The 24,811-nt window shown below is 48.8% G+C and overlaps 1 protein-coding gene across 1 annotated transcript; it reads left to right on the top strand.

Moving 5' to 3' along the window:
- The first annotated feature begins 2,771 nt into the window (after nucleotides 1-2,771).
- On the top strand, nucleotides 2,772-24,305 carry casc3 (casc3 exon junction complex subunit). Its single transcript, XM_056406811.1, has 12 exons — nucleotides 2,772-3,013; nucleotides 4,567-4,591; nucleotides 5,271-5,323; nucleotides 6,738-7,064; nucleotides 7,152-7,300; nucleotides 16,618-16,791; nucleotides 16,925-17,721; nucleotides 19,093-19,248; nucleotides 19,650-19,748; nucleotides 21,469-21,635; nucleotides 21,713-21,913; nucleotides 22,028-24,305. The coding sequence occupies exons 1-11, from the start codon at nucleotides 2,828-2,830 to the stop codon at nucleotides 21,854-21,856; spliced, it is 2,277 nt and encodes a 758-aa protein (XP_056262786.1). The 5' UTR covers nucleotides 2,772-2,827; the 3' UTR covers nucleotides 21,857-21,913; nucleotides 22,028-24,305.
- The last annotated feature ends 506 nt before the right edge of the window (nucleotides 24,306-24,811 follow it).

Raw genomic sequence — 24,811 nt, 5'->3', positions numbered from 1 at the left:
TAACATGGTACTACAAGCTCTCTAGTGGGGTAACGTGGTACTACAAGCCCTCTAGTGGGGTAATGTGGTACTACAAGCTCTCTAGTGGGGTAACGTGGTACTACAAGCCCTCTAGTGGGGTAACATGGTACTACAAGCTCTCTAGTGGGGTAATGTGGTACTACAAGCTCTCTAGTGGAGTAACATGGTACTACAAGCTATCTAGTGGGGTAACATGGTACTACAAGCTCTCTAGTGGAGTAACATGGTACTACAAGCTCTCTAGTGGAGTAACATGGTACTACAAGCTATCTAGTGGGGTAACATGGTACTACAAGCTCTCTAGTGGAGTAACATGGTACTACAAGCTCTCTAGTGGGGTAATATGGTACTACAAGCTCTCTAGTGGGGTAACATGGTACTACAAGCTCTCTAGTGGGGTAACATGGTACTACAAGCTCTCTAGTGGGGTAATGTGGTACTACAAGCTCTCTAGTGGGGTAACATGGTACTACAAGCTCTCTAGTGGGGTAACATGGTACTACAAGCCCTCTAGTGGGGTAACATGGTACTACAAGCCCTCTAGTGGGGTAACATGGTACTACAAGCTCTCTAGTGGGGTAACATGGTACTACAAGCTCTCTAGTGGGGTAACATGGTACTACAAGCTCTCTAGTGGGGTAACATGGTACTACAAGCTCTCTAGTGGAGTAACGTGGTACTACAAGCTCTCTAGTGGAGTAACATGGTACTACAAGCTCTCTAGTGGGGTAACATGGTACTACAAGCTCTCTAGTGGGGTAACATGGTACTGCAAGCTCTCTAGTGGGGTAACATGGTACTACAAGCTCTCTAGTGGGGTAACATGGTACTACAAGCTCTCTAGTGGGGTAACATGGTACTACAAGCTCTCTAGTGGAGTAACATGGTACTACAAGCTCTCTAGTGGGGTAACATGGTACTACAAGCTCTCTAGTGGGGTAACATGGTACTACAAGCTCTCTAGTGGGGTAACATGGTACTACAAGCTCTAGTGGGGTAACATGGTACTACAAGCTCTCTAGTGGGGTAACATGGTACTACAAGCTCTCTAGTGGGGTAACATGGTACTACAAGCTCTCTAGTGGGGTAATATGGTACCACAAGCTCTCTAGTGGGGTAACATGGTACTACAAGCTCTCTAGTGGGGTAACATGGTACCACAAGCTCTCTAGTGGGGTAACATGGTACTACAAGCTCTCTAGTGGGGTAATATGGTACTACAAGGCCACTAGTGGAGTAACATGGTACTACAAGCCCTCTAGTGGGGTAACATGGTACTACAATGTCTCTAGTGGGGTAACATGGTACTACAAGCTCTCTAGTGGGGTAACATGGTACCACAAGCCCTCTAGTGGGGTAACATGGTACCACAAGCCCACTAGTGGGGTAACATGGTACTACAAGCTCTCTAGTGGGGTAACATGGTACCACAAGCCTCTAGTGGGGTAACATGGTACCACAAGCCCTCTAGTGGGGTAACATGGTACTACAAGCTCTCTAGTGGGGTAACATGGTACTACAAGCTCTCTAGTGGGGTAACATGGTACTACAAGCTCTCTAGTGGGGTAACATGGTACTACAAGCTCTCTAGTGGGGTAACATGGTACTACAAGCTCTCTAGTGGTGCAATATGGTACTACAAGCCCTCTAGTGGGGTAACATGGTACTTCAAGCTCTCTAGTGGGGTAACGTGGTACTACAAGCTCTCTAGTGGGGTAATGTGGTACTACAAGCTCTCTAGTGTGGTAATATGGTACTACAAGCCCTCTAGTGGGGTAATGTGGTACTACAAGCTCTCTAGTGGGGTAATATGGTACTGCAATCTCTCTAGTGGGGCAATATGGTACTACAAGCCCTCTAGTGGGGTAACATGGTACTACAATCTCTCTAGTGGGGTAATATGGTACTACAATCTCTCTAGTGGGGTAATATGGTACTACAAGCCCTCTAGTGGGGTAATGTGGTACTACAAGCTCTCTAGTGGGGTAATATGGTACTACAATCTCTCTAGTGGGGCAATATGGTACTACAAGGTCTCTAGTGGGGTAACATGGTACTTCAAGCTCTCAAGTGGGGTAACATGGTACTACAAGCTCTCTAGTGGGGTAACGTGGTACTACAAGCCCTCTAGTGGGGTAATATGGTACTACAATCTCTCTAGTGGGGCAATATGGTACTACAAGCTCTCTAGTGGTGTAACATGGTACTTCAAGCTCTCAAGTGGGGTAACATGGTACTACAAGCTCTCTAGTGGGGTAACGTGGTACTACAAGCCCTCTAGTGGGGTAATGTGGTACTACAAGCTCTCTAGTGGGGTAACATGGTACTACAAGCTCTCTAGTGGGGTAACATGGTACTACAAGCTCTCTAGTGGTGTAACATGGTACTTCAAGCTCTCAAGTGGGGTAACATGGTACTACAAGCTCTCTAGTGGGGTAATATGGTACTACAAGCCCTCTAGTGGGGTAATGTGGTACTACAAGCTCTCTAGTGGGGTAACATGGTATCAGCACTAAGGTATAACAAGTACAGAGATGATAAAGGCTTGAGTCATAGATTTATGAGGTTATTTTGATTTAATAATTGAAGTGTCCGTGGGACAGACACAGTCTCTATAGGGTTATGGGGTTATGGGTGGATAAGATATATATATATATATATATATATATAATCATAATATCTTCCAGCAGGGGGCAGCAGAGGCACAATAAGACGTCTAATGACGATCTATAGATACCATAGAAGAAGAACGGGCCTACCCACAATCCCTTGCCCGTTTCCGGTGTCTAACCGTTGGAGACCTAAGATGGCGGACCGGCGGCGAAGGAGGAGGCGCGCGTCCCAGGACAGCGATGACGACGATGAGTCCGGCTCGGGTTCGGACAGTGGTCGGTCCGGGTCCCCGACCAACAAGAGCCGCGTGAAGGACCCGGACCCGCCAGAGGAGACCGCGACCCGGGTCGAGCCCAAAGTCAAGGCGGAGTCCGAGTGTGTGAGTAGCTAGCTGCCGTTAGCTCCGGGCTGAAGGCTCCATCTCCCGTGGCTGTTGGGATGGGGGTCTCCTTCTCCTCCTCCTCCTTCTTCTCCTCCTTCTTCTCCTTATCCTCCTCCTCCTTCTCCTCCTTCTCCTCCTTCTCCTCCTTCTCCTCCTTCCTCCTCCTCCCTCTCCTTCTCCTTCTCCTCCTTCTCCTCCTGCTCCTTCTTCTCCTCTCCTTCTCCTCCTCCTCCTTCTTCTTCTTCTTCTTCTTCTTCTTCAAACAACAATAATCTATTTAGACCTGATCCACCACCCTCTGGTACCTGAACCTGAGGGTGGTGGATCAGGTCTGAGGGGGGTGGATCAGGTCTATGGGGGGTGGTGGATCAGGTCTGAGGGGGGTGGATCAGGTCTATGGGGGGTGGTGGTGGATCAGGTCTGAGGGGGGTGGTGGTGGATCAGGTCTGAGGGGTGGTGGTGGATCAGGTCTGAGGGGGTGGTGGTGGATCAGGTCTGAGGGGTGGTGGTGGATCAGGTCTATGGGGGTGGTGGTGGATCAGGTCTGAGGGGGTGGTGGTGGATCAGGTCTGAGGGGTGGTGGTGGATCAGGTCTATGGGGGTGGTGGTGGATCAGGTCTGAGGGGTGGTGGTGGATCAGGTCTGAGGGGTGGTGGTGGATCAGGTCTATGGGGGTGGTGGTGGATCAGGTCTGAGGGGGGTGGTGGTGGATCAGGTCTATGGGGGTGGTGGTGGATCAGGTCTGAGGGGGGTGGTGGTGGATCAGGTCTGAGGGGGGTGGTGGTGGATCAGGTCTATGGGGGGTGGTGGTGGATCAGGTCTGAGGGGGGTGGTGGTGGATCAGGTCTGAGGGGGGTGGTGGTGGATCAGGTCTATGGGGGGTGGTGGTGGTGGATCAGGTCTATGGGTGGTGGTGGTGGATCAGGTCTGAGGGGGGTGGTGGATCAGGTCTATGGGGGGTGGTGGTGGATCAGGTCTATGGGTGGTGGTGGTGGATCAGGTCTGAGGGTGGTGGTGGTGGATCAGGTCTATGGGGGGTGGTGGTGGATCAGGTCTATGGGTGGTGGTGGTGGATCAGGTCTATGGGTGGTGGTGGTGGATCAGGTCTATGGGGGGTGGTGGTGGTGGATCAGGTCTATGGGTGGTGGTGGTGGATCAGGTCTGAGGGGGGTGGTGGTGGACCAGGTCTATGGGGGTGGTGGTGGATCAGGTCTATGGGTGGTGGTGGTGGATCAGGTCTATGGGTGGTGGTGGTGGTGGATCAGGTCTGAGGGGGGTGGTGGTGGATCAGGTCTGAGGGGTGGTGGTGGATCAGGTCTATGGGTGGTGGTGGTGGATCAGGTCTATGGGGGTGGTGGTGGATCAGGTCTATGGGGGTGGTGGTGGATCAGGTCTGAGGGGTGGTGGTGGATCAGGTCTATGGGGGTGGTGGTGGATCAGGTCTATGGGGGGTGGTGGTGGATCAGGTCTGAGGGGGGTGGTGGTGGATCAGGTCTATGGGGGGTGGTCTCAGTTGTAGTGGATCAATAATCAGATGTTTGTGTGTGCAGGAGAGTGAAGACGGAGTCGGAGAAGGTGAGAACCTTATTATTATTATCATTATTATTATTATCGTTATATTTATTATTATTATCATTATTATTATCATCCGTTTTTCAAAATAAGATGTCGACAAATCATACACTAAATAACATATAAAAGTAAACAATGAACTGATTTTGTATCTTTAGAGATCGTTTCTGAGATTTAGCTTAAATTATGCTAACATTAACACATTGTTACTGCACCAAGGAAGAGTTTATAAAGATAAGTCAGACTTTTGTATGTTAAACAAAGTCCTGTCTATAGATTTCCCCAAGAGTTCCAGGAAATGAATGATGCAGATGTGTTCCATACATATCTGAAATCCCCTATAATAGCAATCAATACATTTTAATGTATCAATTAGGACATTTTTCAAAGTAAAAGTCCTAAATGTTTAAAGAAATCAGTAATTTCTTTAATGTTTGAGGTGCTTTATATATGTATTTCCTCATAGTCCTCATAGCAATAATGCTCCACTATAAATAGAATGCTTCAATCGACACCGTGATCGGTGATCGGTATTATCGGATCGGCAGATACTGATTTCAGTGATCGGTGATCGGCACCAAAAACCTGATCGGTGCATCTCTACTTATTATTATTATTATATTTATTATTATCATTATCATCATTATATTTATGATGTGTTCTTATATCAATGTGTCTGCAGCCGTCCTCTCAGACCTCAGACTACACACTCAAGAGAACGGCTCACCAGTACCAGTACCTTCACTAGCTCTCACTAGCACCTCACTAGTACCTCACCAGCACCTTCACCAGCACCTTCACTCAGCACCTTCACTAGTACCTTCACTAGCACCTTCACTCACCTTCACTCAGCACCTTCACTCAGCACCTTCACTAGCACCTTCACTCAGTACCTTCACCAGCACCTTCACCAGCACCTTCACTCAGCACCTTCACTAGCACCTTCACTAGTACCTTCACTAGCACCTTCACTAGTACCTTCACTAGCACCTTCACTAGTACCTTCACTAGTACCTTCACTAGCACCTTCACTAGTACCTTCACTAGCACCTTCACTAGTACCTTCACCAGCACCCTTCACCAGTACCTTCACTCAGCACCTTCACTCAGCACCTTCACTCAGTACCTTCACCAGCACCTTCACCAGCACCTTCACTCAGCACCTTCACCAGCACCTCACTAGCACCTTCACCAGGCACCTTCACTAGCACCTTCACTCAGCACCTCACCAGCACCTTCACTCAGCACCTTCACCAGCACCTTCACTCAGCACCTCTCACTAGCACCTCACTCAGTACCAGTACCCTCACCAGCACCTTCACTCAGCACCTTCACTAGTACTAGTACCTTCACTAGTACCTTCACTAGCACCTTCACTAGTACCAGTACCTCTCACCAGCACCTCTCACTCAGCACCTCTCACCAGCACCTTCACTAGCACCTTCACTAGTACCTTCACTAGCACCTTCACTAGCACCTTCACTAGTACCTTCACTAGCACCTTCACTAGTACCTTCACTAGCACCTTCACTAGTACCTTCACTAGTACCTTCACTAGCACCTTCACTAGCACCTTCACTAGCACCTTCACTAGTACCTTCACTAGCACCTTCACTAGTACCTTCACTAGTACCTTCACTAGTACCTTCACTAGCACCTTCACTAGCACCTTCACTAGTACTAGTACCTTCACTAGTACCTTCACTAGTACCTTCACTAGCACCTTCACTAGCACCTTCACTAGTACCTTCACTAGCACCTTCACTAGTACCTTCACTAGTACCTTCACTAGCACCTTCACTAGTACTTTTACAAGCACTAGTACCTTCACTGGTACTAGTGACTAGTACTAGTGCCACCCCGTGTGTACTCCTCAGTACTAGTACCACCCTGTGTGTACTCCTCAGTACTAGTACCACCCTGTGTGTACTCCTCAGTACTAGTGCCACCCTGTGTGTACTCCTCAGTACTAGTACCACCCTGTGTGTACTCCTCAGTACTAGTACCACCCTGTGTGTACTCCTCAGTACTAGTACCACCCTGTGTGTACTCCTCAGTACTAGTACCACCCTGTGTGTACTCCTCAGTACTAGTACCACCCTGTGTGTACTCCTCAGTACTAGTACCACCCTGTGTGTACTCTTCTCAGGGAGCAGAGGAGGAAGAGGAGGCCGAGCAGTTCAGTGATGAAGAAGCTCCTCCAGCCGCAGAGCCTGAACCTCCTGCAGCCCACGACCCAACCAAGCTAGAGGAGGTGCAGGAGGAGCAGCAGCAGGAGGAGGAGGAACAGCAGGAGGAAGAAGAGGAGGGGCAGCAGCAGGAGGAAGAAGAGCTGGAGGAGGAGCTGGTGGTGTTGGAGGAGGAGGAACAAGAAGGAAAGGAGGTGCAGGAGGAGGAAGGAGGACACGGTAAAGAAGAGAACAAGACCGAGGAGAAGGAGAACCTTTCTGGGGAGAGACAGAGTGGAGACGGACAGGTGAGACGACAAGTACTACTACAAGTAGTCTAAGTACTACGAGTACTACTGTAACCTGCTCCTCCTGCTCCTCCTGCTCCTCCCCAGGAGTCCACAGACGACCCTGAGTCCCGGCTGCCGGTGTCTCCGGGTCAGAAGCTCGACGATGACGAGGATCGCAAGAACCCGGCGTACATCCCGAGGAAGGGTTTGTTCTTTGAGCACGACGTCAGAGGCCACGCCCAGGAGGAGGAGAGGTGAGGAGGTGCTGCCACTGATTACTGGAGGGGGAGAGGGGAGGAGGTGCTGCCACTGATTACTGGAGGAGGTGTCACCATGTTGCTCCAGGAGGAGGTGTCACCATGTTGTAGGAGGAGGTGTCACCATGTTGTAGGAGGAGGTGTCACCCTGTTGTAGGAGGAGGTTTCACCATGTTGTAGGAGGAGGTGTCACCATGTTCAGGGTTTGTCCTGCATAGAGAACATTTGGGCGCGCGCCTACGCCGTTTTCCCGAGCGCCTAAGGCAAAAAAAGTCTGCGATGAAAAAAACAAACTGTGTTCATCACGTCAGCGAATATGTTCTCAATCGTATGTTTCAAGTCGGCTACAGCCGAACCCTCGTTCTGTTTGGATCAATAGTAATCGAGTTAATAAGCGTGTCTTCTTGTCTGATCAATACGCAACTGTGAGGTGAATGGACAGAGCGGCCAGCTGCTGGTCACTCAACAGCCCGACCTGCACCAATACACCTGGACTATTGTCAATAGAGATGCACCGATCTGATCGGCGCCGATCCATATCGGCCAATATTCCCATTATCGGTTTTGATCGGCGCTCTCAAAACGGCGTATCAAACTTGGCCGATCAGATGACGTAACATCTGCGAGAAAAACTATCAGACGTTTCAATCGCCGCGCACCGCAACGGAGACGATGCGCCCGGCGAGGGCCGCAGAGGTCAGAGGTCAGAGGGGATCCTCCCCACCGAGCGGCGTCCCCGTCCCCCGAGTTGAATCTCTGGTCGACTCAGCCGACTCTCACATGTCTGCCCCTAGAGACACTCACGCTAAACACATTCCATCAGGAGCGAGAGGGTTTGAGAGAGTTAGCGGAAAGAACCACGTGAAACAACATCCGCTTTTCAAAATAAGATGTCAACAAATCATACACGAACATATAAAAGTAAACAGTGAACTGATTTTGTATCTTTAGAGATCGTTTCTGAGATTTAGCTTAAATTATGCTAACATTAAAACATTGTTACTGCACTATGGAAGAGTTTATAAAGATAAGTCAGACTTTTGTATGTTAAACAAAGTCCTGTCTATAGATCTCCCCAAGAGTTCCAGGAAATGAATAATGCAGATGTGTTCCATACATATCTGAAATCCCCGACAATAGCAAACAAACAATTTTAATGTATCAATTTGGAAATTTTTCAAAGTAAAAGTACTAAAAGTTTAAAGAAATCTGTAATTTCTTAAATGTTTGAGGTGCTTTATATATGTATTTCCTCATAGTCCTCATAGCAATAATGCTACACAATAAATAGAATGCTTCAACCGACACCGTGATCGGTGATCGGTATTATCGGATCGGCAGATACTGATTTCAGTGATCGGTGATCGGCACCAAAAACCTGATCGGTGCATCTCTAATTGTCAATCTATTAGCCGATCTATTTTAGCAAAATGATTTCCTCAAGCATTGCTTCCATAATTTATGGGGGGAAAAAATAAATACATAGATGATTGCTAATTACGGTGAAACGGCAATATAGACCGTGCGCGCGCAGCGCGCTAAAAAATTGTTTTGGGAGCACCGAAGACCCATTTTGACCCAGGAAAAACCCTGCATGTTACAGGAGGAGGTGTCACCATGTTACAGAAGGAGGTGTCACCATGTTACAATTCAATTCAATTCAGTTTATTTGTATAGCCCAATTTCACAAATTACAAATTTGTCTCGGAGTGCTTTACAATCTGTACACATAGACATCCCTGCCCCAAAACCTCACATCGGACCAGGAAAAACTCCCAAATAACCCTTCAGGGGAAAAAGGAAGAAACCTGCAGGAGAGCAACAGAGGAGGATCCCTCTCCTAGGATGGACAGATGCAATAGATGTAATGTGTACAGAAGGACAGATTTAGAGTTAAAATACATTCAATGAATATGACAGAGTGTATGAATAGTTCATAGTAGGCATATTCCACGATGGAGACCTCCACGATCCATCAGGCAGATGGCGGTGGGGAGGAGGAGGGCGGAGTCTCAACAGGACAGTGGCGTAGTCATGAGCAGGAATTTACGACCCAGACGATCCATCAGGCAGATAGGATCTATGCCGTCTCATAGGGTCCGATGACCCCATGAGACGAAAGTCAAAAGGACTTCGGGAGAAAGCAGAGTTAGTAACGTGTGATTGAGAGATGAAAATTCATCCTTAAGGAGAGAAAAAGAGGAGATAGGTACTCAGTGCATCCTAAAACGTCCCCGCAGCTATAAGCCTATAGCAGCATATCAAGGGCTGGACCAGGTGAACCTGATTCAGCCCTAACTATAAGCTCTGTCAAAGAGGAAGGTCTTAAGTCTACTCTAAACGAGGTGACTGTGTCTGCCTCCCGGACTGAAATTGGAAGCTGGTTCCATAAAAGAGGAGCTTGATAACCAAAGGCTCTGGCTCCCATTCTACTTTTTAAGACTCTAGGAACTACAAGTAGTCCGCATTTAGTGAGCGTAGCTCTAGTGGGGCAATATGGTACGACAAGCTCCTTAAGATATGATGGAGCATCACCAATCAAGGCTTTGTAGGTTAAGAGAAGAATTTTAAAAGTGATTCTTGATTTTACTGGGAGCCAGTGCAGAGCAGCTAGTGCAGGAGTGATGTGATCTCTTTTCTTAGTTTTAGTGAGAACACGAGCTGCAGCATTCTGGATCAACTGAGGGACCTAAGAGATTTATTAGAGCAGCCTGCTAATAAGGAGTTGCAGTAATCCAGTCTCAAGTAACGAACGTGAACCAATTTTTCTGCATCTTTTGAGACAAGATGTGCCTGATTTTGAAATATTACGTAGATGAAAGAATGCAGTCCTTGAGATTTGCTTTACGTGGAGTTAAAGGACAAGTCCCGATCAAAGATAACGCCAAGATTCTTTACAGTGGTGTTGGATGCCAGGGCAATGCCGTCTACAGAATCCACATCACCAGATAATTGATCTCTGAGGTGCTCAGGGCCGATTAAAATTACTTCGGTTTTGTCTGAGTTTAACATCAAGAAGTTGCAGGTCATCCATGTTTTTATGTCTTTAAGACATGCTTGAATTTTACAGAGTTGGTTGCTCTCCTCTGGTTTTATCGATAAATATAGTTGAGTGTCATCTGCATAACAATGAAAGTTTATGGAGTGTTTCCTGATAATATTGCCCAAAGGAAGCATGTATAAGGTAAATAAAATTGGTCCAAGCACAGAACCTTGTGGAACTCCGTGATTAACGTTGGTGGTTATCGAGGCGTCATCGTTTACAAATACAAACTGAGATCGATCTGATAAATAGGATTTAAACCAAATTAGTGCCGTGCCTGAAATGCCAATCGACTGCTCCAGTCTCTGTAACAGGATGTCATGGTCAATGGTGTCGAATGCAGCACTAATGTCTAACAAGACCAGGACAGAGAGGAGTCCTTTATCTGCTGCCATTAAGAGGTCATTTGTAATTTTCACCAGTGCCGTCTCGGTGCTGTGGTGTTTTCTAAATCCTGATTGAAATTTCTCAAATAAACTATTATGATGTAGAAAGTCGCACAACTGATTTGCACCACTTTCTCAAGGATCTTGGAGAGGAAGGGAGGTTAGAGATCGGTCTGTAGTTAGCCAACACCTCTGGATCCAGAGTGGGCTTCTTCAGGAGAGGTTTAATAACAGCCACCTTGAAGGAGTGTGGTACGTGGCCTGTTAGCAGAGACACATTGATAATATCTAATAGAGAGCCGCCAATTAAAGGCAAAACGTCTTTAAGCAGCCTCGTCGGGATGGGGTCCAAGAGACAGGTAGACGTGTTCAAGTAGAAACCGTTGAAAATAATTGGTCACGGTTGATAGGAGAAAATCCTCCAAATATACACCAGGGCATACAGCGGTTTCCAAGGCCATTCCACTTGAGGACAGATTGGCACTGGTTATGGGCAAGAGATTATTAATCTTGTCCCTAATAGTTAAAATCTTTTCATTAAAGAAGTTCATAAAGTCATTACCACTAAGGTTTATAGGAATGCTCGGCCCACAGAGCTGTGACTCTCTGTCAGCCTGGCTACAGTGCTGAAGAGAAACCTGGGGTTGTTTTTATTTTTCTATTATTGATGAGTAATAGGCTGCTCTGGCATTACGGAGGGCCTTCTTATATGTTTTAAGACTATCTCGCCAAACTAAGCGGGATTCTTCGAGATTAGTTGAACGCCATATGCTCAAGCTTTCGTGACGCTTGCTTCAGTTTGCGGGTCTGAGGGTTATACCAGGAGCAAACCTCCTCTTCCTCACTGTCTTCTTCTTCAGAGGGGCTATCGAGTCCAGTGTCATTCTCAGAGAGCCTGTGGCACTGTCAACAAGATGATCAATCTGGGACGGACTAAAATTAGACCAGGAGTCCTCTGTTATATTGAGACGTGGTATCGAATCAAATACAGAAGGAATCGCTTTAAATTTAGCTACAGCACTATCAGTTAGACATCTAGTGTAGAAACTTTTGACTAACGGAGTACACTCCGGTAGTATAAATTCAAAAGTGATGAGGTTGTGGTCTGACAGAAGAGGATTCTGTGGGAAGACGTTCAAATGCTCAATGTCAACGCCATAAGTAAGAACAAGATCAAGCGTGTGGCCAAAGCTGTGAGTGGGTTTCTGTACTCTCTGACAGAAGCCAATCGAGTCCAACAAGGAGATGAATGCAGCACTAAGGCAATCATTATCAACATCCACATGGATATTAAAATCTCCAACAATAATAACTTTATCGGTTTTAAGAACCAAACTTGATATAAATTCTGAGAATTCAGATATAAACTCTGAATATGGACCTGGTGGCCGGTACAGAATCACAAATAGAATTGGCTGTAGTGTTTTCCAGGTTGGATGTGAAAGACTAAGAACAAGGCTTTCAAATGAGGTGTAGTGTAATTTTGGTTGAGGATTAATTAATAGGCTCGATTCAAAGATGGCTGTACTCCACCTCCTCGACCGGTGCCTCGAGGAATGTGAGTATTAATATGACTTGGAGGAGTCGATTCATTCAGGCAGACATATTCTTCATGGCTCAGCCAGGTTTCAGTTAGGCAACATAAATCAATGTGATTATCTGATATTAAATCATTTAGTAACACAGCTTTAGATGACAGAGATCGAATATTTAGGAGACCACATTTAATAGACCTATTTTGTTGCACTGCTGAAATAATTGTGTTAACTTGTATAAGGTTATTGTGTACGACTCCTCTTCTGCTTACTTTTGATTTATTTAATTGAAGTGGCCGTGGGACAGACACAGTCTCTACTCTAAAGTCATGGGTGGGTAACTGCTCGAATGGAAGAGCAGAGAAGGGTGTTAAACCACAACTCTGCTCCCGGTTCCTGATCTGAACCCTGGGTTGTCATAGATTAAGTCCGTGATCAACTTGGTCATATTCGCAGAAATGAGACGCTCCGTCCAACGTGGGATGAATGCCGCCTCACCTCATCAGAACAGGTTTCCCCCAGAAAGTCTTCCAGTTGTCACGTAGCCCACATTATTCGCTGGGCACCACCGACAGCCAGCGGTTGAAAGACGACATTCGCCATACAATTCATCTGTCTGCAAATTTGGGAGAGGGCCAGAGAAAATTACGGTGTCCGACAACGTCTTGGCATAAGCACACACCGATTCCACATTAATTTTAGTGAGTTCCGACCGGGCTCGGGCGTCATTACCACCGCGTGTATTACAATCTGACTGTATCTCCGCTTATCCTTAGCCAGCAGCTTCAAACAAGACTCCACGTCGCCCGCTCTGGCCCCCGGGAGGCACACGACTCTGGTCCGTGGCTTCGCTATTTTCACGTTCCTGACTATAGAGCTCCCGATAACCAGGGTGTGTTCCTCAGCGGGTGTGTCGCTGAGCAGGGAAAACTGGTTCGAAACGTGAAGTGGTTGGTGCACAGCGGGCTTCTGTGTAGACTTACTACTCCTGCGAACAGTTACCCAGCCTCCCGGCTGCTCGGGGACTACCGGGGAACAGCTATCAGCTGACTGTAGCTCCGCGCCGGCTACGGGAGAGGGCGGGCTAACTAGCATAGCTGTCTGAGCTTCGATGGCGCGGAGCCGTGCATCTAACCCACTTAGACCTGCCTCCAACCTAGCAAATAAACTACACTTGTAGCATGTATCGTTATCATTAAGGGAGGCAGGGGGATAACTATACATGAGACACACTGAGCAAGAGGGAGCGGGAGGGAGAGAAGAAGAAGTCATGCTCGCTGTTGAGCTGGCAACCAGAGCTTACCGGAAGAGTGAGATGATGCGTTCAGGAGCAGCTGGGAAAATCAGACTCACTGGTTCTCTTGATGTGATGCAGATGGTGACACAGAAGGAGGTGTCACCATGTTACAGGAGGTGTCACCATGTTACAGGAGGAGGTGTCACCATGTTACAGAAGGAGGTGTCACCATGTTACAGGAGGTGTCACCATGTTACAGGAGGAGGTGTCACCATGTTACAGAAGGAGGTGTCACCATGTTACAGGAGGTGTCACCATGTTACAGGAGGTGTCACCATGTTACAGGAGGAGGTGTCACCATGTTACAGGAGGAGGTGTCACCATGTTACAGGAGGAGGTGTCACCATGTTACAGGAGGAGGTGTCACCATGTTACAGGAGGAGGTGTCACCATGTTACAGGAGGAGGTGTCACCATGTTACAGGAGGAGGTGTCACCATGTTACAGGAGGAGGTGTCACCATGTTACAGGAGGAGGTGTCACCATGTTGTAGGAGGAGGTGTCACCATGTTACAGGAGGAGGTGTCACCATGTTACAGGAGGTGTCACCATGTTACAGGAGGAGGTGTCACCATGTTGTAGGAGGAGGTGTCACCATGTTGTAGGAGGAGGTGTCACCATGTTACAGGAGGAGGTGTCACCATGTTGTAGGAGGAGGTGTCACCATGTTATAGGAGGAGGTGTCACCATGTTGTAGGAGGAGGTGTCACCATGTTACAGGAGGAGGTGTCACCATGTTGTAGGAGGAGGTGTCACCATGTTGTAGGAGGAGGTGTCACCATGTTGTAGGAGGAGGTGTCACCATGTTACAGAAGGAGGTGTCACCATGTTACAGGAGGTGTCACCATGTTACAGGAGGTGTCACCATGTTGTAGGAGGAGGTGTCACCATGTTGTAGGAGGAGGTGTCACCATGTTACAGGAGGAGGTGTCACCATGTTGTAGGAGGAGGTGTCACCATGTTGTAGGAGGAGGTGTCACCATGTTGTAGGAGGAGGTGTCACCATGTTGTAGGAGGAGGTGTCACCATGTTACAGGAGGAGGTGTCACCATGTTGTAGGAGGAGGTGTCACCATGTTGTAGGAGGAGGTGTCACCATGTTGTAGGAGGAGGTGTCACCATGTTGTAGGAGGAGGTGTCACCATGTTGTAGGAGGAGGTGTCACCATGTTGTAGGAGGAGGTGTCACCATGTTGTAGGAGGAGGTGTCACCATGTTGTAGGAGGTGTCACCATGTTGTAGGAGGAGGTGTCACCATGTTGTAGGAGGAGGTGTCACCATGTTGTAGGAGGAGGTGTCACCATGTTGTAGGAGGAGGTGTCACCATGTTGTAGGAGGAGGTGTCACCATGTTAGGAGGAGGTGTCACCATGTTGTAGGAGGAGGTGTCACCATGTTACAGGAGGAGGTGTCACCATGTTACAGGAGGAGGTGTCACCATGTTACAGGAGGAGGTGTCACCATGTTACAGGAGGTGTCACCATCTTACAGGAGGTGTCACCATGTTACAGGAGGTGTCACCATGTTGTAGGAGGAGGCGTCACCATGTCGCAGGAGGAGGCGTCACCATGTCGCAGGAGGAGGTGTCACCATGTTACAGGAGGAGGCGTCACCATGTTGTAGGAGGAGGTGTCACCATGTTGTAGGAGGAGGTGTCACCATGTTACAGGAGGAGGTGTCACCATGTTACAGGAGGAGGTGTCACCATCTTACAGGAGGTGTCACCATCTTACAGGAGGTGTCACCATGTTACAGGAGGTGTCACCATGTTACAGGAGGAGGTGTCACCATGTTACAGGAGGAGGTGTCACCATGTTACAGGAGGTGGTGTCACCATGTTGTAGGAGGAGGTGTCACCATGTTGTAGGAGGAGGTGTCACCATGTTGTAGGAGGAGGTGTCACCATGTTGTAGGAGGAGGTGTCACCATGTTGTAGGAGGAGGTGTCACCATGTTGTAGGAGGAGGTGTCACCATGTTACAGGAGGAGGTGTCACCATGTTACAGGAGGAGGTGTCACCATGTTACAGAAGGAGGTGTCACCATGTTACAGGAGGTGTCACCATGTTACAGGAGGAGGTGTCACCATGTTACAGAAGGAGGTGTCACCATGTTACAGGAGGTGTCACCATGTTACAGGAGGAGGTGTCACCATGTTACAGGAGGAGGTGTCACCATGTTACAGGAGGAGGTGTCACCATGTTACAGGAGGAAGTGTCACCATGTTACAGGAGGAGGTGTCACCATGTTACAGGAGGAGGTGTCACCATGTTACAGAAGGAGGTGTCACCATGTTACAGGAGGTGTCACCATGTTGTAGGAGGAGGTGTCACCATGTTACAGGAGGAGGTGTCACCATGTTACAGGAGGAGGTGTCACCATGTTGTAGGAGGAGGTGTCACCATGTTACAGGAGGAGGTGTCACCATGTTACAGGAGGAGGTGTCACCATGTTACAGGAGGAGGTGTCACCATGTTGCAGGAGGAGGTGTCACCATGTTGTAGGAGGAGGTGTCACCATGTTGTAGGAGGAGGTGTCACCATGTTGTAGGAGGAGGTGTCACCATGTTGTAGGAGGAGGTGTCACCATGTTACAGGAGGTGTCACCATGTTGTAGGAGGAGGTGTCACCATGTTACAGGAGGAGGTGTCACCATGTTGTAGGAGGAGGTGTCACCATGTTGTAGGAGGAGGTGTCACCATGTTGTAGGAGGAGGTGTCACCATGTTACAGGAGGTGTCACCATGTTGTAGGAGGAGGTGTCACCATGTTACAGGAGGAGGCGTCACCATGTTGTAGGAGGAGGTGTCACCATGTTGTAGGAGGAGGTGTCACCATGTTACAGGAGGAGGCGTCACCATGTTGTAGGAGGAGGCGTCACCATGTTGTAGGAGGAGGCGGCACCATGTTACAGGAGGAGGTGGCACCATGTTACAGGAGGAGGTGGCACCATGTTACAGGAGGAGGTGGCACCATGTTACAGGAGGAGGTGGCACCATGTTGCAGGAGGAGGCGTCACCATGTTGTAGGAGGAGGTGTCACCATGTTGCTCCTCCTCTAGGCCTAAAGGCCAGAACAGGAGGCTGTGGAAGGAGGAGGGTCGCTGGGACCACGATAAGTTCCGGGAGGAGGAGCAGGCGCCCAAGAGCCGCGAGGAGCTCATCGCCATCTACGGCTACGACATCCGGAACGGAGGCGGCTCCTCGGAGCGGCCGTACCGCCAACGTCAGCCCAGGTCAGTGAACGCACCGCGGCCGTTAACGAGAGAGACGTGAAGAAGAAAATACGAAGCGTCGTCTGACTGAGGCGTTCAGGGACCGTAGGAAAGATGAGGCCCGCGTGACCTCCGGTGGTTCTGTGTGTTCCAGACAGAGCACGTCTCCCAGAGGAGAGCAGCGCTGGAGGGACGGGGGGGAGAGGCCGGTCCGGCCCTGGCAAGGAGGAGGAGGAGCTCCTCCGTCACACAGCCACCCCTCCTCTCCCTCCTCCTCCCTCCTCCTCTCCTCCGCTCAGCGTAACAACCCCTCCAGTCTGCCGCCCCCCCGCAGCCGCCCCCCCCCCCACACCCTGTCGGCCCAGTACAGGAACAACGAATCCAACGCGCCCCCGCCGCACCCCAGAGACCGGCAGGGCCCCAAAGCCGCGCCCGAGCCCTCGGGGGACCGCGGGGGGGGGCGGGGCCTCTCTGGGGGCCCTCGGGATCCGGGCCCGGGGGTCGGAGCGGCGCCGCCGGGCGGGTACCGGTCCGCGTCGCCGAGACGGCAGCAGCAGGACCGACGGGGGGGCGGCGACGGACCTCCGTCGGGATCGGCCGCCTGCGACCCCGCCCGCCGCTCGCCGGCGACCAATCGGGAAGCTTCCCCCCCCGCCGAGCGGCCAATGGAGCGCAAGTCCTACGCTCTGGCCCGGAGGACTCGCGCCAGGCCCGCGGACCTGGGCAGCAAGCAGGCGTCGGTGGAGGAGACCGCCTCCCCCAGCGGGGGGGGGGGCAAGAGCTGGGCGGAGGACGGACCAGATCAGGAGGGAGGAGGAGGAGGAGGAGGAGGAGGAGGAGGAGGAGGAGGAGCGAACCTGGAGGAGCCGGAGGAGGACCTGGCTCGGCTCAGCCTGACCGAGCAGACCTGGAGTCCAAGTCCTCCGTCATACTTCCGCTCGGAGATGAGAGGCGAGTACAAGTACTGTGTGTAGTACTGTGTGTGTACTGTGTGTGTACTGTGTGTGTACTGTGTGTAGTACTGTGTGTACTGTGTGTGTACTGTGTGTACTGTGTGTACTGTGTGTACTGTGTGTACTGTGTGTACTGTGTGTACTGTGTACTGTGTGTGTACTGTGTGTACTGTGTGTGTACTGTGTGTACTGTGTGTACTGTGTGTGTACTGTGTGAGTACTGTGTGTACTGTGTGTGTACTGTGTGTATACTGTGTGTACTGTGTGAGTACTGTGTGTACTGTGTGTACTGTGTGAGTACTGTGTGTACTGTGTGAGTACTGTGTGTACTGTGTGAGTACTGTGTGTGTACTGTGTGTGTACTGTGTGTATACTGTGTGTACTGTGTGAGTACTGTGTGTACTGTGTGAGTACTGTGTGTATACTGTGTGTATAATTAACTGTGTACTGTGTAGTACTGTGTGTACTGTGTGTACTGTGTGTACTGTGTGTAGTACTGTGTGTGTACTGTGTGTAGCACTGTGTGTACTGTGTGTAGTACTGTGTGTAGTACTGTGTGTACTGTGTGTACTGTGTGTAGTACTGTGTGTGTACTGTGTGTACTGTGTGTGTACTGTGTGTATACTGTGTGTACTGTGTGTAGTACTGTGTAGTACTGTGTGTACTGTGTGTAGTACTGTGTGTACTGTGTGTAGTACTGTGTGTACTGTGTGTAGTACTGTGTGTACTGTGTGTACTGTGTGTACTGTGTGTGTACTGTGTATACTGTGTGTATTGTGTGTACTGTGTGTGTACTGTGTGTACTGTGTGTACTGTGAGTACTGTGTGTACTGTGTGTGTACTGTGTGTACTGTGTGTACTGTGTGTGTACTGTGTGTACTGTGTACTGTGTGTACTGTGTGTACTGTGTGTGTACTGTGTGTACTGTGTGTACTGTGTGTACTGTGTGTACTGTGTGTGTACTGTGTGTACTGTGAGTACTGTGAGCACTGTGTATACTGTGAGTACTGTGTGTACTGTGTGTACTGTGTGTGTACTGTGTATACTGTGTGTACTGTGTGTACTTTGTGTGTACTGTGTGTGTACTGTGTGTGTACTGTGTGTGTGTGTGTGTGTGTGTGTGTGTGTGTGTGTGTGTGTGTACTGTGTGTGTGTGTGTGTGTGTGTGTACTGTGTGTTACTGTGTGTGTGTGTGTGTGTGTGTGTGTGTGTGTGTGTGTGTGTGTGTGTGTGTGTGTGTGTGTGTGTGTGTGTGTGTGTGTGTGTGTGTGTGTGTGTGTGTGTGTGTGTGTGTGTGTGTGTGTGTGTGTGTGTGTGTGTGTGTGTGTGTGTGTGTGTGTGTGTGTGTGTGTGTGTGTGTCCCCCCCAGGCCTCCCCAGTTCTCCTCCTCAGTTCCCCAACATGGAGGAGATGGCCGTCGGCTCCAGTCGAGCCAAACGCTACTCGTCCCAACGCCAGAGGGCGGGGCCTGAGCCGGCTCCGCCCCTTCACCTCGGGGTGATGGAGGGACACTACTACGAGCCCAGTAAGACCAGGACACACTCGGAGACTCACACGTGTTTTCCTTCATTATCCTGATCTCTTATTCTGACAGCGTCTTGTTGACTCATTGAGCTCTGTGTACTAGTACTACAGTGATGTTTACGTACCTTTAAATACTTCATGCTGTCTCTTTAAGCTTATCTATAATAAACAAACACTTTAAAGAGTTTTATTGAAGTTCCAGCTGCAGTACCTCCTCCTCACAGCAGGGGGCAGTAGAGCGCTGCAGGACATCGACACAGAGCCTTTGGTATCTCAGTTTAAATCCACTGAAGATGCGTTCAAGGACCGTTGAGAAGATGAAGTCTGCGTGCGGGTTGTTGAATGAATAAATACTTCGGAGTACAAGTACATTGAAATGAAGGTCACATGACTCCGTCTCAGTGTCCTATCAGGGACCGATCTACGCCCACGGAGATGGCCCCGCCCCCATCCCGCCGCAAGGCATGCTGGTCCAGCCTGAGATGCACCTGCCCCACCCCGGTGAGTACACGCAGGACTACATCTCAGAGGTACATGTACTACATCTCAGAGGTACATGTACTACATCTCAGAGGTACATGTACTACGTCTCAGAGGTACATGTACTACATCTCAGAGGTACATGTACTACATCTCAGAGGTACATGTACTACGTCTCAGAGGTACATGTACTACATCTCAGAGGTACATGTACTACATCTCAGAGGTACATGTACTAGGACTCAGAGGTACATGTACTACATCTCAGAGGTACATGTACTACATCTCAGAGGTACATGTACTACGTCTCAGAGGTACATGTACTACATCTCAGAGGTACATGTACTACGTCTCAGAGGTACATGTACTACATCTCAGAGGTACATGTACTACGTCTCAGAGGTACATGTACTATCTCAGAGGTACATGTACTACGTCTCAGAGGTACATGTACTACGTCTCAGAGGTACATGTACTACATCTCAGAGGTACATGTACTACGTCTCAGACGTACATGTACTACGTCTCAGAGGTACATGTACTACGTCTCAGAGGTACATGTACTACGTCTCAGAGGTACATGTACTACGTCTCAGACGTACATGTACTACGTCTCAGACGTACATGTACTACGTCTCAGAGGTACATGTACTACGTCTCAGACGCATGTACTACGTCTCAGAGGCACATGTACTACGCCTCAGAGGTACATGAACTACGTCTCAGACGTACATGTACTACGCCTCAGAGGTACATGTACTACGTCTCAGAGGTACATGTACTACGTCTCAGGCGTACATGTACTACGCCTCAGAGGTACATGTACGTCTCAGAGGTACATGTACGTCTCAGAGGTACATGTACGTCTCAGACGTACATGTACTACGTCTCAGAGGTACATGTACTACGTCTCAGAGGTACATGTACTACGTCTCAGAGGTACATGTACTACGTCTCAGACGTACATGTACTACGTCTCAGAGGTACATGTACTACGTCTCAGAGGTACATGTACTACGTCTCAGAGGTACATGTACTACGTCTCAGACGTACATGTACTACGTCTCAGAGGTACATGTACTACGTCTCAGAGGTACATGTACTACGTCTCAGAGGTACATGTACTACGTCTCAGACGTACATGTACTACGTCTCAGAGGTACATGTACTACGTCTCAGAGGTACATGTACTACGTCTCAGACGTACATGTACTACGTCTCAGAGGTACATGTACTACGTCTCAGACGTACATGTACTACGTCTCAGAGGTACATGTACTACGTCTCAGAGGTACATGTACTACGTCTCAGACGTACATGTACTACGTCTCAGAGGTACATGTACTACGTCTCAGAGGTACATGTACTACGTCTCAGACGTACATGTACTACGTCTCAGAGGTACATGTACTACGTCTCAGACGTACATGTACTACGTCTCAGAGGTACATGTACTACGTCTCAGAGGTACATGTACTACGTCTCAGAGGTACATGTACTACGTCTCAGAGGTACATGTACTACGTCTCAGACGTACATGTACTACGTCTCAGAGGTACATGTACTACATCTCAGAGGTACATGTACTACGTCTCAGAGGTACATGTACTACGTCTCAGAGGTACATGTACTACGTCTCAGAGGTACATGTACTACGTCTCAGAGGTACATGTACTACGTCTCAGAGGTACATGTACTACGTCTCTCCTCCTCTCACCTCGTTCCTCCTCTTCCTCCTCAGGTCTCCATCCCCACCAATCAGGCGGCCCGATCCCTAGCCCCGCCCTCTACGGAGGCCCCCCCGTGTCTCTGCCCCCCGGCCAGCCGCAGCAGCTGCTGCCGCCTCCGTTCTACCCCCCGCCGGGGGTCATGACCTTCCCCTACCCCGCCATGTACCCCGCGCCTCAGGTACTCCTCCTCGTGGCCCTGGAGCTGCTGCTTGTTGTTGTTGTGGTGGTGGATAAAGTTTGATTTGAATGTCTCAGGCTCAGGCCCAGGTGACCTACGGGGGGGTCACGTACTACGACACCATGCAGCAGCAGGCGCAGCCCAAGCCCTCGCCCCCCCGACGCACCTCGCAGCCCGTCACCGTCAAGCCCCCCCCGGAGCTGCACTTCGTCTCAGAGTGACTCCGCCCCCTTCACCCCCACCCCGCCTCGCAGACCCGCCCCAACCCACGCCAACAGGTGAGCAGACACACCTGCAGTACACCTGTATGACCTGCGTACTTTACCTCTCATGGTGTACTTTATACTTCTACCTCTCAGGTACATGGTGTACTTTATACTTTGTTTCTGTAGGAGCGAGACGGGAGGAGCAGCGCTGTCCAGGGACGGAGTGGTGGACAGACAGGTGGACAGACAGGTGGACAGACAGGTGGACAGACAGGTGGACAGACAGGTGGACAGACAGGAGGACAGACAGGTAGACAGACAGGTGGACAGACAGGTGGACAGACAGGTGGACAGACAGGTGGACAGACAGGTGGACAGACAGGTGGACAGACGGGTGGACAGACGGGTGGACAGACGGGTGGACAGACGGGTGGACAGACGGGTGGACAGACGGGTGGACAGACGGGTGGACAGACGGGTGGACAGACGGGTGGACAGACAGGTGGACAGAGAGGAGGACAGACAGGAGGACAGACAGGAGGACAGACAGGAGGACAGACAGGAGGACAGACAGGAGGACAGACAGGTGGACAGACAGGTGGACAGACAGGAGGACAGACAGGAGGACAGACAGGTGGACAGACAGGTGGACAGACAGGAGGACAGACAGGAGGACAGAGAGGTGGACAGAGAGGAGGACAGAGAGGAGGACAGACAGGTGGACAGACAGGTGGACAGAGAGGAGGACAGACAGGTGGACAGACAGGTGGACAGAGAGGAGGACAGAGAGGAGGACAGAGAGGAGGACAGAGAGGAGGACAGAGAGGAGGACAGACGGGTGGACAGACGGGTGGACAGACGGGTGGACAGACAGGTGGACAGACAGGTGGACAGACAGGTGGACAGACAGGAGGACAGAGAGGAGGACAGAGAGGAGGACAGAGAGGAGGACAGACAGGAGGACAGACAGGAGGACAGACATGTGGACAGACAGGAGGACAGAGAGGAGGACAGACATGTGGACAGACATGTGGACAGACAGGAGGACAGACAGGAGGACAGAGAGGAGGACAGACATGTGGACAGACATGTGGACAGACAGGAGGACAGACAGGAGGACAGAGAGGAGGACAGACATGTGGACAGACAGGAGGACAGACATGTGGACAGACAGGAGGACAGACATGTGGACAGACATGTGGACAGACGCAAGGACGTTTGACGTGTAAATAGTTTGCCTCCTGAACCGTGCGGAGCGTCTCGTATTCCCTCCGTTCAGACTGACAGGCAGAGAGAGAGACGGGTTCCTCGTCTTCAGTTATTCTTCATCCTATTTTCATCTTTAACTATAATTGCAACGTTTTGTGTTTTTGCAGAAAAAACAACAATATGTTCATTAAAGTGGTAAATAAATAAATGGTTATAACCTAAGAATGAAAAGTCCGACGTTTATATAGTACAACTTTTATATTATGATATTCTTGAATCCTCAAATTACAAGAACGGAAAAGACAGTAGCTGTTAGCTGCTATCGTTAGCCTTTAGCCGCTATCGTTAGCTGCTATCGTTGGCCTTTAACTGCTATCGTTAGCTGCTATCGTTAGCCTTTAACTGCTATCGTTAGCTTCTATCGTTAGCCTTTAACTGCTATCGTTAGCTTCTATCTTTAGCCGCTATCATTAGCTTCTATCGTTAGCCTTTAGCTGCTATCGTTAGCCTTTAACTGCTATCGTTAGCTTCTATCGTTAGCTTCCATCGTTATCCTTAAACTGCTATCATTAGTTTTATCTCCTACCGTTAGCTGCTAGCATTAGCCTTTAGCTGATATTGTTTGCCTTTAGCTGCTATTGTTAGCTTCTATCGTTAGCTTAGAGCTGCTAGTGTTAGCTTCTATTGTTAGCCTTTAGCTGCTAGTGTTAGCCTTTAGCTTCTACCGTTAGTTGATAGCGCTAGCTGTTAGCTCCCCAGCAGATCCAGACAAAAAGAGATTAATTATATAAATCGATCGCCCACATGGAAATATTTATATTGGATATTTTCCAATATAATATTATTAATTAATTATAATTAATATTAACTGCAACAACAACAACAAACTTTGTTGTTGTTTTCTTCTTGCCCAGAAGAGGCTGAAGTGCACCAACGTTTGACTAGTTGCATAACCTGCTAACCGGTTGTTGTTATTATTATTTACCTTTAGAAGTCAAAACATGGCTGCCTTCGTTTGTCCCTGCGGGCCTCCGTAGTTTCAGCTGTAAATAGAAGCTGGACGTGTAAATAGAAATAAGGAAACGGGTTCTAATAAGCAGTGGAGTGAGACCTCGCTGCATTTCATTTGGATGAAAGCTTTGATTTGTTTATCTTTGTTTCATTTTCATACTTTTAGTTTCGTTGACTTCTGTATATTTGTTTTCATGACACAAATTATTTACTCAAGTGCTTATTAAATGTATTTTTCACTCTTTCTCTTCAGTTTATTTTACAGTTAAATGAAGTTCTTAGAATCTATAACTAAGACGGCAGATTGTTTCACGATCAATAATCGATTAAAAGATCCATGAAAAAAAAAAATCCTGAAAGTATTGAGTGTAAAACACAGGACAACATTTGAGATCTTAGTTTGATCATAATAAAGTATTAATAGTTTATAAGTCTAGAGGATCATATGATGAGTTTAAAGTCGTGGATTTAAAAGTTTAATTTGTTTGTTTGTTGACTTTAATCTCGGAACATTTCACAGATTTCTCACACAACTTCATAACATTCAAAATGTTCCTTTGAAAGTTGTGGGTTTTTGTGTGTAAATTTACGACTTTAATTGTCTAAATTCAGAGTTTTTATATATTTTCTTGTTTTTTGCTCTCGGAGGTCAAAGGTCACCGTTTGTTCCCGTGACGACGGTTTAGTTTGTGAGAGCGGATCAATAAAGAACTTCACACGCTGAGACGGCTGCTTCTTCATTTAGCGTTC

This window comes from Pseudoliparis swirei, chromosome 23 (genome assembly GCF_029220125.1).
Source record: "Pseudoliparis swirei isolate HS2019 ecotype Mariana Trench chromosome 23, NWPU_hadal_v1, whole genome shotgun sequence".
Classification (NCBI taxonomy): domain Eukaryota; kingdom Metazoa; phylum Chordata; class Actinopteri; order Perciformes; family Liparidae; genus Pseudoliparis; species Pseudoliparis swirei.
The sequence above is the reverse complement of the archived record's forward strand: the minus strand, read 5'-3'. Positions and strand labels throughout refer to the sequence as shown.

Coding starts and splice junctions, on each gene's coding strand:
- casc3 (XM_056406811.1), top strand. CDS start 2,828: ATGGCGGACCGGCGGCGAAGGAGGAGGCGCGCGTCCCAGGACAGCGAT. Junction 4,592..5,270: donor TGAAGACGGAGTCGGAGAAG/GTGAGAACCTTA, acceptor ATGTGTCTGCAG/CCGTCCTCTCAGACCTCAGA. Junction 21,636..21,712: donor CCATGTACCCCGCGCCTCAG/GTACTCCTCCTC, acceptor TGAATGTCTCAG/GCTCAGGCCCAGGTGACCTA.